Consider the following 15,962-nt stretch of genomic DNA (forward strand, 5'->3'; position numbering starts at 1 on the left):
AGAAATTGCAGTTGTAACAGAGTAATTATAGGGAATCACATTGTGTCAGCCTATGGTTCTTCAAAGGCTTTAATTAACTGTATCAAAAATGTCTTTTGTAAGAGCATCAATGTACTGCATGAACAAGTGCACTGTACAGTTTGTCAGCTAAACATGTTTGATGTCTCTTCATTGAAGCAGCCTCACAGAAGGCCACGGCATCTTTCAATAGCAAAACAATTAAGCACATATTTCCATGTCAAAATACAGATAGGGGGGTAATATTAAGCAGAACTCCGTGCAAACACAAAAACCCTTTCAGCTGAGATTAATACAGTGGCTTCAGGTGCTTTTAAAAATATTAGTTGCCATCTGGTCTCAAGATGTTAACCGACCTGGAAAAAGCATGGAAATTAGACATTTAGATTGAACACAGAGGTTTTCATCTGCAAACTTGTTCCAGGTCAGTGTCTCAGAAACAACTAAGACCACCAGGTCAGCATAACGACCAGGAAACTAGCATTTTTAGACAAGGTGTTCAGCAATAGCAGCATCCATAAGTGGAGGCTTCATCTCCCACCATGATCAAGGAAAGGAGAGATCTGTGCTGAGCCAGAAGGTGGTTGGAGAGCAAGGCTGAACCCACTCATTCCGAGGACTGAACTGCTACAAGGAACTGGAGATGGACCAGAAGCTGCTGGGAGCAGTGAGCATGTACCAAGCCAGAGAGACGCCAGGGTGTGGCAGATCAATATAGGGCACAGCCACAAAGAACTGTGTCCAGAGCTGCTAAGTGTTGTTCAGAGCTTCTGAGAGTGAAACTGCAGACTCCAGAGGTGAGAGGCAGGCACCGAGGAGCTACTGTGGCAGAAAAAAAAAACAAAGCCGAGCCACAGATAGTCAGGGAACCTGAGCCACAGAGAGACTGGGACTTCTGGAGAGGGGGGTCTCTATTCTAGCTAACGCTGGTTGAGGGGGGAGCCCAATAAGTGCATATCTATTTGCAAGGGCCTATAGAGGACTGCAGGAGACCAATATCATATTTCTAGTGAAAGGTATTTTGACCACCCATTGTTTCTGACACTTTGCTGACACCCTCAATTGAGTGCCTCCCCAGGCGTATCATAGCACCAACATTGGCAGACTGTTTATGGACCCACTGGTTGGTGGCTAAAGGGCTGTGCATATGAGCCGAATATTTGGCATCATCGGCAGGTTCAACAAAAACTGTCCGACATTTGGCGTGTGTGTATGTAGCTGGTCCGACGGAAGCTGGCTATTCAGCTGGCTTTTGTCAAAAGGTCATGACTGCAAAAAGAGAGCGCTGACTAGTGTGTTCTGGAGGGGAGAGGGGGGGCACCCCCTTTTTAGAACACAATAGCTCAACGAGGGAGATCGCTGTACTAACATCAAGATGTCAGTACAGTGGCTCCCCCTGAGCTCTTCAGTTTTTTTTGTTCAGCCCTCTGGATTAAAGGAAAAAAAAATACTAGTGTGTACAAGGCTTTAGGCACGACCCCTTTAATTCTTGGAGGTCTGGTACATTTATGTTCGGTTCTAAATTCATCAGTGATTTAGTATTGTTTCTGTTCTGTTGCTGAACATCTCTGCAGGGTTTTTGTTTATTAAAGTATAAATTTCTACTTTAATAAAGCCCACCTTAGGCCACAAGTGTGTCATTGCATTTGGGTTCAGACAGTGTGCATCATCACTAGGGAACAGCAAAAGAACCTATTTATCCAGCAAAAATATGGGGGGTAGCTCTACACATCTTCAACAAGTGATTAGGTGTCAAAAGTAGATTTCAGTCTTTTAAAATCTGCAGCTTTTATTAAAATAATACCTTGTGATCCTGCTACGAAGGCCCTTGTTCTCCCTCCTATACGGTGACCGTGTTTTTTTTTCCTGCCTCCCTATTGCTTTACTGTCTGTCATGTGCGTTAACAATGGAGATTTCCAGTACACATTATGCTGAAATGTTCCTCTATTATCACCACTAAGAAACCCCCCCAGAGCAATATTGTGCAGCCAAAGCAACAGCCAATGCATGTACAAAATGCTTTTAGGGGCCACAGGAGAAGAAGAATTCGGAGGCAAAAAAAATTGAAACAAAATAATAAGGCCTGTAAGGGTCACACACTTCCATCTATCGTATTAGCACTATGCCCAGTAGAGTGGCGTCCTGCATCTTAAATGCTAGCACTCTTGAAATAGAGAATCTGATGCCTGCTCCCATTTCCTGCACACCGGTAGGGAAGTATTTCTGCCTCGGCTTGGATCAGCGGTTTAAGCCCTTCATGTTTAATGGAATAAGTCTTCATGCACACTGAACACTGTTAGGGGCGATTGGCATTTTTTTTTCTGCCTCTAAACACCCCTGAACGTTAGTGTTAGTTTGTGTCCATGCACACATAGGCATTTACAGGAGTTTAGAGGCGGGGGCGTTTAGAGGCAGAAAAAAGAAAAAAATCTGCCAGCATGTCCAGGAACAAAGTTTTCGCAGAAATGGCATGTAAACGCACTTAAAGGCACATTAATGCTAGCGCATCAAATGCCTGAGCGTTAAAGAGTCATTTTTATTGAAAAAAAAAAAAATTCCATTCTGGGTGATCTCTGTAAATTACAAGGATTTTAACAAACGTTGTTGCAGATTCCTAACTTTTGTTATTCTGAAGAAATCACTGTGGTGCAACACTACATATAAACCAATCAGCTTTCAGGTTTTATTGCCAAACTTAAGGGATAACTCCACTTTTGTGAGAAAAAGAATAGCAAATAAAGAAAAAATATTATAGAATATACAATTGCGACAAGTCATATTGTAATTGAATTTTATTAAAAAATTACCTTTCCTTTTTAATCTGCAGCCACTGTAATTTTCTGAAAATGCAATACAATATGGCTACTTGGAGGTATTCTGTACACAGAATGTGTACTGACCACACCCCAGACACAACATTTCCTGCTTGTGTGATTGGCTCACCAATTTTCCCAGAAGTCTGCCTAAGATACAAGTCAGATGAGATATGTCATTTTTGGTGAGATACTCCCAATAGGAACACGTCTAAAGGGATGCAGGCCCAGCAGATTTTTTCATTAATGCTCTGCAGCTGCGCAGCTAATTGATAATTATGAAACCACTCCCATTAGGCTACCTCAGCACATGGGAACAAACAGAGATTTCTTCAGAATAACAAAGGGTAGGAATCTGCAGCAAAGGTTGTTATAATCCTTGTAAAGTGCATAGATCACCGAAAGGGGAATTTCTTTTCTCATCAAAAGTGAACAAGCTGAAGTTAGAAGCTGATTGGCTACCATGTACAGCTGCACCAGATTTTAAGTGCACCAGTTTTAGTAAATCTACCCCAGTGTGTTTCTCTGTGTTGATATGGAAAGTGAATGTGAACTGGAGTGGTGTCATAATTATCAGTCAGCTTCTGCACTTGCAGGGCTTTAATGAGGAAAATTGCTGGGTCTGCATCCCTTTAGATGTGATTTCCTATTGGGAGTATCTCACCAAAAATTACATTTTTGTTGCAGGGGATACCTGAAATTTGACTTGTATCTTAGTGAAGACTAAGGAAGGAAATTATGTTTCTGGGGGTTGTTCTGTACATTCTGTGTACAGGACACCACCAGGTAGCCATATTGCATTGCATTTTACAAAAAATTACAGCACTGCAGATTGAAAAGGAAAGGTAATTTTTAATAACATCTAATTACAATATGACTTGAGTCACAATTGTACAGTATATGCTATATATTTTTTTTATTTGCTATTTTTTTTTCCCATAAAACTGGAGTTCCCCCTAAAATTTATTTCAATGGCCAGATTAATGGGATTTTTGTACTTACCATAAAATCCATTTCTCTGAGTTCATGGACGGACACAGTGCTCCATAAATCATAACTACTGGGTTATATTGCCTCCTCCAGGAGTAGGACTAGGCAGAAAAAAAAACCCTGTCTATGCCCATGGGCCGTCCTAAGCTTGGTATATAACCCCCTTCTCTGCTCTAGGTAATCAGTTTAGTAGCAAGCAATATTAGAAGTATCAGAGCTCCATAGAGGGGTGGGTGCTGTGTCCGTCAAACTCAGAGAAATGGATTTTACGGTAAGTACAAAAATCCCATTTTCTCTTTCGTTCATCGACGGACACAGCACTCCATAAATCAAAATTACTGGGATGTCCAAAAGCAGTGCCAAAAGGAAAATGAGGGGTGAGGAAAATAACCCAAGGCTAAACATAAGTGCCCTTAACCAGAACACAGGAGCCTTAACTGGGTCACAAGAGCCCTGTCTGAAAAAATAAAAGTTTAAAGAAAAACACCCCTCAAGAGGGAACAGCCCCCCTTAAACAGCAGCCTGCAAAACTCTGTGGCCAAAAGAAGCATCCGCAGATGTCAAAGTATCTACATTATAGAATTTTGTGAAGGTATGCACCGACGTCCAAGTGGCCGCCTTGCAAACTTGCGATATTGATGCCTGATGACGGAAGGCCCAAGAAGCACTCAGCGCCCTAGTAGAATGCGCCGTGACAGGGAAAGTTGGAACCTGACTTTTAAAGGAATAGACCTGAGACACCATCTGTCTGATCCATCTGGAGATGGTAGCCGAAGAAGCAGCCAGCCCTTTTCTTGGTCTGTCCGTAACCACAAAAAGCAAGTCTAACCCCGAAAGAACTCAGTAGCTGCCAGATACACCCGAATCGCACTAACCACATTCAAGGTATGCAAAGCAAATTCCTTGGGATGAGCCGGCTTGGGACACAAGGAAGGCAACACAATGCCCTCATTTAAATGGAAGTCATGTACAACTTTGAGCAGGAATGATGGACAGGGATGAAGAACCTCTTTATCCCTATGGACCACCAAAAAGTGACTGCGACAGGATAATGCCGCCAATTCCGATACCCTGCGGGCTGAGGTAATAACCACCAAGAATGTCAGCTTCTGGGATAATGTAGACAAGGGAATCTACCGAATATTCTCAAATGGAAGTTTCTGGAGAACCGAAAACACTAAATTTAAATCCCATGGTGGCAAAAGAGACTGTACAGGTGGAGCCACATGTCGAACCCCCTGAATGAAGGTACCAACTAAAGAGTGTGTGGCAAGGGGTTTCTGAAATATGATTGCCAAGGCAGACACCTGGCCATTGATGGTACTCAAGGCCAACTTCTGAACAACACCCCGTTGAAGAAAGGTTAAGATCCGAGCCACAGAAAAGGTTCGAGGATAAGCGCCAATCTACTCACACCAAGAAAGGTACGCTTTCCTTGTACGATGGTATATCTTGCTGGAAGACGACTTCCTTGCCTTCAACATAGTGAGCATCACTGATCCAGACAAACCTCTATACCTCAGTACCTGGCTTTCATTATCTAAACCATTAAAACCAGTGACTGTAAAGCAGGATGGTATATTAGCCCTTGGGACAACTGGTCTTCTCTGACAGGAAGCCTCCAAGGGACGTTTATGGCCACCAGACTGATTGGAAAACCTCACCCTTGATTCCTCACAGAAATTACGGAAGAAGCCTGGGCCGAGGATGATACTGGCCTTACCATGGCCCTTCGACGCCTGCGCCGCCTGCCAGAGGAACCTGTGATCTCGCCATGAACCTTGGTATCTACCTGTGGAGCCAAACCTGCTAAAGGAACTGCGTGTAGGACTGTGCAAACAGAACTGTCTTGAATGTGGATACCACCAGACTCAGAACCTGTATGCAAAATGAGAGAGAGAACTATCTGTGTGTCAGCAGCCGATGAATGATGGCCTGTGGTTCCTGAAGTTTGTCCAGAGAAAGGACCACCCTGGTCAGAATTAGAATCAGACCTAGGTAAACCAATTCCCTGGACAGGAATATAGGGGACCTTAAGTAGTTCGGAAAGACATCACCTGAACCTTTGAAGGAATTAAATCTGCACAAGGAGACTCAGGACCTAAAAAAACAGAAAAAAAACATTTTGCAGATCTTCTTGACGCCCACAAAAGAAGTCCATGGGGACGGAAACCAGTGAAGATGTCCCCCCACCCCAATAATGGGTGAGGGCAGACCTTCATGATGAAGGGGTCTTGTCTGCGGGTCCGGAGAAACTAGCCCAAGACTTACCAGACAAAGGTTGCTTGGAACCTCCCGGGGAAGATTTGAAAGCTCTATTTCCCTTATTCTCAGTCCAAGAAGGAGAAGGAGGGCCCCCGTTTGTGACGAGGGTGCTTCCCTTTCCTGGATTGTGGCAGGAAGGTACTCTTCCCCCCGTGATACCCTTAATGATGTCATCCATGGTGGCCCCAAACAAGCGATCGCCTTGAAAGGGCAAATCAATGAGAGCTTTCTTGTAGGCTTGGTCTGCGGACCAATTCTTAAGCCACAGCACGTGCCTAATCATAGCCCATGGACAACTGGTCCGCTAAATCAACATAAGCAGCGGGAACCTGCTCACCTCCCAGGCCCTGGCGCAAAAGCTTGGCCCATTCAGTAAGAGTCTGAGACACCAGGTCTGAGGCAAAGGCTGGTCGCAATGCCGAACCAGCCATAGTAACCATGCTGCGTGCCACAGCCTCAACTTTCCTGTCAGCCGGATCCTTAAAGGATGGGTATTCCTCTACTAGGATCATGGTTGCTTTATTCAACCTGAAAACAGGAGGGTCCATCACTGGTGAACTAGTCTATTTTTTTTCAAAATTGATTTCTCAAAAGGGTAATGTGCAGCAAAATGTTTTGGGCCACAAAGGGTAATTTTGGTTGTTGCTATTCTTTACAGGAAAACCTGTCAAAATAAGGCACATAAGGAAATACTTTTGGTGTACGAGGTGACTTATACGTACCAAACGACACAGCCACGTCCCTGGCTACATCAGCCACATCCTCCATTTTTAAAGTCTCACGCACTGCAGTGATAAGTGCACCTACCAGTGCTTCGCGACCATGGAGGAATCATCCTCACTATTGGATGGATCTGGGGGTTTAAGTCCCCTTGGACAGGCCATGTCCATGGTGGCATTAGGCTCAGAATCAGAATCAGATGAGACAGACTGAGCAGGGGAAGGCGGGGGATGCTTCCTCCTGGGCCTTTGCACACCACCTCCACCCAGGACACTAAAGATTGCAGGACCGCCGTTAGTGCAACCATGGAAAGCTGGGGTTCCGAGAGACCTGCAACCTCCATGAGGGGGTCAGTGGGCGAGATGTGACCCTGAGGCTCCATAAAGAAAGGAAGACCTTGCAGTACAAATATGATCTTTTGGCACCACTAAAGGATCCACTCAAGGCTAGAGATAACAGGGACCCCCAAGGACTCACCCTACCGACCGGAGGAGCGCCCAGAATTCTAACCCACCATTATCATGGACACCATCCCTGTTCATATGTCCTGGGCACAGGAAGAGGTAACTGAGGAGGAAGAGAAAGAGGAGGAGCTTCGGCATCCCCACAAGGCTTCGGTCATCTCCAGCATCTCCCAGGCTAAAGGAAAATGCCCCCCGTGACATCATTGGCTAAAGAAACATGGCCACCAACTGGAAACCAGCCAGACTAAGGGAAAATGGCCACCATTAGCTACAAACGCTGAAGCATGCTGCCAGGATCTTCCCTCACCCTCTGCAATGCTGCTACCTCTGCAAGGGGACCCCCCCCTCGAAGGTAGGACACATGTTAGGGGAGACTCTGCTGTGCACTCTGCACCGGTCTCTGCAATGGGACCCCCCTGCACTATACCCACACTGCAAACAGAGGGGCATGCACCTAGAGGTCTCCTGCACTGGGACCCCTCCAGACTACCAGGGCAGGACAAACTATCCCAGGACACTTACAGAGTGGGGATAGCGGGGGAAACCCCAGAGGTCTCCACTGCATTCTCTGCCCTGGGACCCCCACCAGACTCCAGGTCCAGACAGGGGGGAAAGGGACTAGGGGAAGCCCAGCTCATTGAGGGATTTAAAGATGGGAGGAGGGAACCTGCAGGCAGGTCCTACTGTCCCTGAAGGTTACCAGCGTCAACCCCAAAAAACTGCCAAAAGGGGAGAGGGGGGACTTTACTTACCCTTCCATGGTGCAGGTAACACTCCAGACAGAGTTCTCACCACTGAAGTAGAGGAGCTGTTGGCCAAGGAACTGCTGAGACTCAGACCCAAGCCTGGTCGTATGAGACCCTGCAAGACGTTTAACTCGCGGGCCAGCCTCTGTGAGGCTAAGTAGCGCTCACTGGCTGGGCTAGGAGGACCACTGGATCTAGATTATCCAGCCCATCAGCAAGGCTGGCAGTTGATTGTAGATCTCCCAAGAGAAAAAAAAAAAAAAAGATTTAAGGAAGGAGAAGAAATTGCTAGGACCAGGCATCTCAGCCAGAAGCCTGGGTCCTTACTCCTGACTAGACAGATGAAAACTGATTACCTAGAGTAGAGAGGGGGGTTATATACCAAGCTGAGGATGGCCCATGGGCGTAGCCAGGTGGTTTTTGTTCTGCCTAGTCCTACTCCTGGAGGAGGCAATATAACCCAGTAGTTATGATTTTTGGAGTGCTGTGTCCTTCGATGAACAAAAGAGAAAATGTATTATTCTGGCCATTGAAATTTGTTGCCACCCAAGCGCCTGAGACGCCTAAACGCATTTACAAGTGTCAAGGGTTTTTTTTCTGCCAAAACACTGCTGCCAGGAGGAAAGGCATCTAGGAGAGATGGGCAAACACCCCCCCTCCCCCCCCCCCAAAAAAAACATTGCTTTTGTTTATTATACACAGTGCTTTATAAAACTAAATGGCATTCATTTAGGGTTTAGATATACTTTTAATTGCATGATACTGTCAATCTAATAGGATGTTCGGGGAGGTGTTTTAACCATCCTACAGCTGGCATCCTACACAAAGGACCTTGCAGAAGTGTGTTTTTATGGAACGGCAGGACAGTATGGAGCTGCAGCAGTAAACAGTAGGTGATGGCGTCAAAGGCACAAAAGCAGTAGCACAAAATTACAAGTCGTTTGGCAGGTAAAACAGTTTACAGATATGTAATTCAATTGTGTATTGAACTGTTTGACTGAAGCTCTGCTCCAATATGAGCACGTCATTTGTCAATAGCACAAAGGTTAACATTTGTGCCAGTATTATTATTACTATTATTATAGTTCTGGAAAATGGGTATAAAATACTTGACATCCAAGCCATATTCTGTGGAAGTTAAAACCTTCTGCAATGCTGAACTCCCATTAGCATAGGCAGAAAATAAGTGCGCTCAGCTTTAACACTTTTTAATAAATTGTGGCCCTGGGCACTGCTCTGCAATGCCACTCACCACATTAGATGTCAGTTCTGACCTTGCCTAAGAGAGAACTCTAAAGCAAGGCCGTCAATAAAAGCGACAAATTGCTCTGGCTGGCATTAACTTTTCTGAAATTTCTTCTACGGCTGGATTTTATAATTTGGAAGCAATATTCTTTCTTCAGATAGCTGGCTCAGTAGCAGACTTCTAATGAGGAAATATGCTGCTAGAATTCATCAGTTTTGATCTTATGTAATGGCGAGTTCTAGGAGCTCTGACTTTATGATCTCTTCTAAATTAAAATACCTAAAGCGGAACTAAACTTTGTTGGCAGGGGTTGAGCTTTCACCATAATCTGCAAATATGCACAGCATATAACAGGAAGTTAAAGAAAGTGTCTCTAAAATATACAGGGATATAATCTTTGGCTGGGTTCACACTGATAAGGCAGCATATCCCAGCAGGGGGTCTGATGCATCCCTGTACACCGATTCAGGTGCGAATCAGGTCCAAATTTTTGGCCTGAATACTCCCTGAAATGGACCCAAAGACGCACAGGACCCTTTTCCAATATGGACCACGGCTGCCCTGGAGCTGGTTGAACCGGCTTTATTGAGAGTCAGCCATAGTCTCCTGTCATGCGAATTAGATGTGGGGAAAATCCGCATCCAATTTGCATCAGTGTAAACCCAGCCTTAGTCACTGGAAATACTGTTTCAGTTGGAAGATTTTTGTTTTACTCCAATTCCCATTACCCATCACCTTCTGTCCCACTGACAAGGGTCAGCGGTTCAATCAGAGAGGGAGAATCTTCAAAGTAGAGAGACAGCCCGCATTAAAAACCCAAAAGTTCATCATACCATTTAATACAGTTTTTGTATACCCTTGTGGTGGGGTGGGCACATGGCTAGAGGCTGGTGTCATTAAAATCCAATTGTAAAGAAAGCCAGCACACCGATGAATCCAAGCAAGAAGTTTACTGAAATTCCATATCAGGAAATAAACACAAATGTGTCAAAGAGTAAGGAAAATTGTTTTCATACTTACCGTAATTTTCCTTTCCTGGATCCTCCTCATGTCAGCCGAGGATTTCACACCCAGGTCTCTGTTGCGAGGCTTGTAAAGGAACAGTTTCCTAGGGGAGACAGCTACACTTTAAAGGCTAGTTAGAGGTTGTCCTAGAGGGGTCAGAGGGGCAGAGAGCGGACAACCTTTAACTAGCCTTTAAAGTGCGGCTGTCTCCCCTAGGAAACTGTTCCCTTACAAGCCTTGGGACGGAGACCTGGGTGGGAAATCCTCGGCTGACATGAGGAGGATCCAGGAAAGTGGAGTCCCCACTTGCCATCTTGATAAACAGGGCCACTGAGCCCTCAAAACTGTGTTATTTTCCTAATATGGGACTATGGGTTTAGATTTGTTGGCATGCTGGCTCTCTTTAGGATTAGAAATCAGATTCTAACAGGGACTTTATTTATACCCCACTCTATTCAAAATGTAAAACAAAACTGAGAATATTGCAGGTGAACATGAGTATTTAATTGATTTATCCATTACAGGTACTTTTATAGTGCCATCAATTTAAGCAGCGCTCCACATACAGTATATATTGTACATTCACATCAGTCCCTGCCCTACAGGAGCTTACAAGCTATGGTCCCTAACTCACATTCATACATCCACATACTAGGGCCAATTTGGATAGAAGCCAATTAACCTACCAGCATGTTTTAGGAGGGTGGGAGGAAACTGGAATACCCGGAGGAAATCCACACAGGCACAGGGAGAACATGCAAACTTCAGACAGGTAGTGCAGTGGTTGGAATTCAAACCAAATTTAAAGTGTTAATAAATCCAGGACCCTGCACTCACTATATCTGGTCTCCCAGAGTACACGGAACATGAAAATGCAATAGTTTTATGAAATATAAACTGCTAAATACGTTTTCTCTTGTGACTTCTGTCAGTGTCTGGTTAAAGCTTGTAGGAGGAGTTTTCCTTCTCCCCTGATTGTCCTATGAGGCTGCAGGACCCATGACCTTCTGTCTGGACAGTGCTGATTGGCCCTGTGCTGATTACATGCGTAAAAAACTCGCTAGCAATACACACCAAACTGAGCATGTGCAGTTTGCCCTCAAGGCTCTGTTCTATCAGGAGATGGTTTAGGAACTGTGGAAGAAGGGGAGGATGAGAGAAGACAGGATCAAACAGCCTTTTTACACAATGCAGAGGATTAACCCCTTCGGTCCCACAGTGAGTATAACAAGCATGCTTTACTGCATATACAAACTGATTTTACTGTTGTGGGTTTAGTAAGACTTTAAGACAAATACATATCCAGTAATTAGATGCTTACAGGCTTCACCTATACTTCTGAATAGACTGACCCTTCAGCTGCTTTGTCTGTAATCATGCATACGACAAATTATTAGGATGAAATGACTGTCTAGGTACAGTAATTTGAGCACCCTAACTAGATTGCTATGGCAGATACTGTCCATATACAGCAGTTGTTGTTTTACAATACCACATATCTTGGTTATGGGGCTGCCTATAAGATGAATGATCTGCAGGCAGCTGTTCTCAGTAGCTAGGTCTTATCATGAGCTCAGTTTGATAATAAACACATCAAATACCAATGATAGGAGAGGAACACACATACCTCTGCACATACTGGATGGATTCCTATCGTGCTGTCCAGTTGCTCTTTTGTGAGGCCACATTTTATTGCTACTGCAAATCCTTGTGTGATCTCTCCAGCATTAGGTGAAAGAACATGGAAGCCAACCACTCGTTCCTATAACGAAATGCAGTGGATATGACCTTTAAACATTATTTCATAATCAGTATGTGAAAAATGGTTACAGTTAGTTACACACAACAATTGTAATACATTATATAAACCAAATCATAACATTCCCTCCATGTACACAAAGCAGATTGAATGTACTGACACTATATACAAGTCATACAGAAGATTTCCCATGGGGTTCCTTTAGCATTACAAGCATTTTAAAGCTGTCATTGCTATCCCTAATTTTAAAATGAAAATGTTATTTGCTTGGTTTTACTGACCTGGCTTTAATATTTTCTGACTCACTAGCCTGGAACAGTATTCAGATTTGGGGAAGTCAGAGCAAAGTCATGTATCTTTGTATGGAAACTAATTCGGGGTCAGTGACTAAAGCCTAGTGCAGGCTACTCGTTTTTTTTTTTTTTTTCGTTCAACCCGCACAGCACTGTACTAACAATCTGATGTTAGTACAGCAATCTCCCCTGCTGTGCTATTGTATTCTGACAGGGGGAGGGCCCTCCTGCCAGAACACTCCGGTGAGCGCTCTAAGCCATGGGCTGAGAGCACTGATCAGGAGACGGTTCGCAGATCATTTTCGGTCATAAGCCTTCAATAGAAGCTGGCCGGCTTCTGTCGGAGCAGCTGCCATACACACGGGCCGAATGTTAGCAGGTTTCTACTGAACCGGCTGATGTCGACCATCATTCGGCCCGTGTGTACTAGGTTCTAAAGGGTTACCATGACATTCAGGAAACTAGATGCAAAAGTTAGCAATGGCAGCCTATATTTTTCCCTAAAGGTATCCATTAAAGAAAAACTATTGTGTATTTTAAATGACTGCAAAAGTATTATTACGTGCAGGTTATGTTACAGCAATACTTATGTTTTACAATTGTACATGCTTGTTGCTCAATACTTGTCATCATATTTTGTCCTCCATTTAGTTGTTTTTAGACCACAAGTGCAATTAGCTTTTTTGTTAAATTACTTTTAACCCCTCCATGTCTAAGCCTTTTTGTGACACTTGTTGCTCTCAAGTTAAAATCAGTATTTTGTGCTAGAAAGCTACTGAGAACCCAGAAAAAAATTATATATATATATATATATATATATATATATACTGTATATATATATATATATATACATTCACACACATACACACAATAAGTCCCCATTCACACAAGCGCGACTTGTCAGGTGACTTGGTCGCCTGACAAGTCGCGGTGGGTCACCTGCCATGGATTAGCACAGGACCCATTCTAATAGGAGCGACACAAGTCACTCCGACTTAGAAAAAGGGTCCTGTACTACTTTGGGGCGACCTGGAGGCGACTTGCATTGACTTCAATGATATGAAGTCCGTGCATGTTGCGCCGAGGTCGCGGTGCACGCTGTGCACAGCGACTTCACAGGTCGCCCCGGCAAGTCATGTCGCCCCTGTGTGAATGGGCTCTTAGAAGAACAATCAATTTAGAAACATTTTATAAACACAACAACTACCATTCTTTGCAGGTTTACATACAAAAAAAAGTAACTCATGATGAATCACAAGAACATAAGCAAAAAAGTAACAAATTCAACTCGAATACCTAGAATATGTAATATTGAAATGTCATGCTTACACAATAAAATTAGCAAAAAGAGAAATGATGTGCAGTAACTTATAACAACAATACCAGATGAATTGTAATGTTTACTGTCGGCTTATAGGATATTTGTTAAGATTCACTGTACAGCTCTGTAATATAACTAAAGAAATACTAAAATAAAAGTTAAAAGTTATTAAATACTAAAATAAAAGTTGTTAAATAATTGCAGGATAAGAGTGTTTAGATGTAAGTAAAAACTCACTTTCACTGTGGGGAGATGATATTTGATCTTTCTGAGATGAAGTCACTATATGTTAAATGTCTAGTTTCTAAGGCAATCACTATATCAGTTATGTAGCACATAAGTCAGCTTGTTTTATAGGGGTCAGCAGCCTTCACAAGCCAGGTTAGTAGAATTGATGCTATTCTCCGGCATTCATCATCTTTATGATTATGGCCTGTCGCATTACCATAGTCAGCACAACACAGGTGAGTGCTGCAAGGTGACAGCTACCTTCCAAGGAGAATAGGTATTTCAATTCCTTTTCTTATTTAGCCTATCATAATATGCCATGGATATCTGATGTGGAGGGAAACTGGAGGTTAGAAGTGACAATGATGGAAAAGTAATTGTGTTAATGTATATCAGCATATTTTACAGCATGTTTTATTAGAGTGGAGACATTAGTCAGTCTCATCATTCAAGAAAAGGCAGGCTTCATTCTAATGACAGAGATTATAAGCCTCTGTTTATAAAATACTTTGTATTTTAGGGCAAATCCGAAATCTGAATTCCAGATATATAAAGGACAAATTATTTCAGCTCTGTAAAACTCAATTCGATGTATTGTTTTTGAATACAAGCAGTGTCAGTATCTGACTTAAACTGCTTCTTGCAGTCTACTGCACAGCAGAGCTCAGAGAGGGCATGGGAAGAAGCACGAGGATACAAATACATGTGTTGCAGTGCAAAAAGCATTCTGATTGGAGAAGAGGGCTGAGATATTAGCTCATTAGTGTAGGCTTGTCACGGTCTAGTGACAGGTAGGGAGGAGACCGTAAAGTGAAACTTAAATTGCAGCAAAGAAAAATCAAGTCCACTCCTTTACCAGACAGGACTGGTAAAGGAGTGTTGTCTCTGCTGTGGAGCAGAGACGTGTTGGGCCGGCTACAAACTACTTGTTCTTTTTTCAATCTGGCTAATGGAAAGCGGATTGAAAAAAAAACCAAAATGGATATCCCCCTCCCATCAACACAAGTGAGGTGGATGGAAGAATCCTTCCCTCTGTGCCATTGTATTCTGACAGTGGAATTCCTCCGTTGTCAGAATACACTGATCAACGGCTGCAGCCGATTGGATATAGCCACATATGGACAAAAGTTTTCCAACATTCTCGTTGGACAGAAGTTGATCATTAGATCGACTTCTGTCGAGCAAAATCGGCCATACATGGATTAAAATTCAGCCAGTCCTGCCAAATACTGATCCATTTATAGCCAGCTTAAGGCTCCATTCACACTTGTGCGACTCCAAAGTTGTGCCCACTTTAGAGTGCACATTTGGTGCATCTTTGATGCAACTTGACGCAACTTTGGATGGCTGCAACTTGGATATGACTTTGGTTTTGACCAGTGATAATGGACAACTGTTGCATTGTATAACATTCAGGTACGACTTTCATGCAACTTTTGAGGGTTAACATTGAAGTCTATGGCCCTCAAGTTGCATGAAAGTCGGCCCAAAGTAGTGCATGAACTACTTTGAAGTTGCTGCAACTTTAGGTCATGCATAAATGATTGGTTACCATTGGAAAACATGGGAAATTACTTGTCATGTCCAAAGTTGCACGACAAGTTGCACAAGTGTGAATGGAGCCTTAGGCTGGCCATACATGTTTAATTTCCTTGTACAATTTTCTGTTAGATTTACCACAAACCACATAATATGACGTAAAGCTAAACAACACTTTCACTTGTATCCAATTAGGTAGGCCTTTGTACTACATAGTTGAAGGTAAATTTCAAGAAAATTGTACAGATAATTGTAAGAAAATTGTATAATGTATGGCCAGCCTTAATCTCAGGACTGAATGGACCACCAATAAAGACTGCAAGCATTGAACTTATTCTCTCTGGAGGAGAGACGCTTGAGAGGAGATATGATAGTGATATACAAATACCTTACTGGTAACCCTAGCATAGGGAAGAATCTTTTCAGTGGGAGGGAGTTTGAAAAGACATGCTGCTATTCAATTAAACTGGAGGAGAAGCGGTTTAACCTTAAACTGCATAAAAGGTTCCTTACTGTCAGCCTTAACAACTATGTACTAATTATGTATTATATGT

General features: G+C 43.2%; 1 protein-coding gene across 1 annotated transcript in view; it reads right to left on the reverse strand.

Moving 5' to 3' along the window:
* TXNRD1 (thioredoxin reductase 1) overlaps positions 1–15,962 on the reverse strand; it is a 111,433-nt gene that overhangs the window by 1,088 nt on the left and 94,383 nt on the right. The window contains exon 16 of the mRNA XM_082253114.1: positions 11,896–12,030. Within this exon, the coding sequence (XP_082109240.1) occupies positions 11,896–12,030 (135 nt within the window). The remainder of the gene's footprint in view (positions 1–11,895; positions 12,031–15,962) is intronic.

Source organism: Pelophylax lessonae (genome assembly GCF_965119305.1).
Source record: "Pelophylax lessonae genome assembly, chromosome: 4".
Classification (NCBI taxonomy): Eukaryota; Metazoa; Chordata; class Amphibia; order Anura; family Ranidae; genus Pelophylax; species Pelophylax lessonae.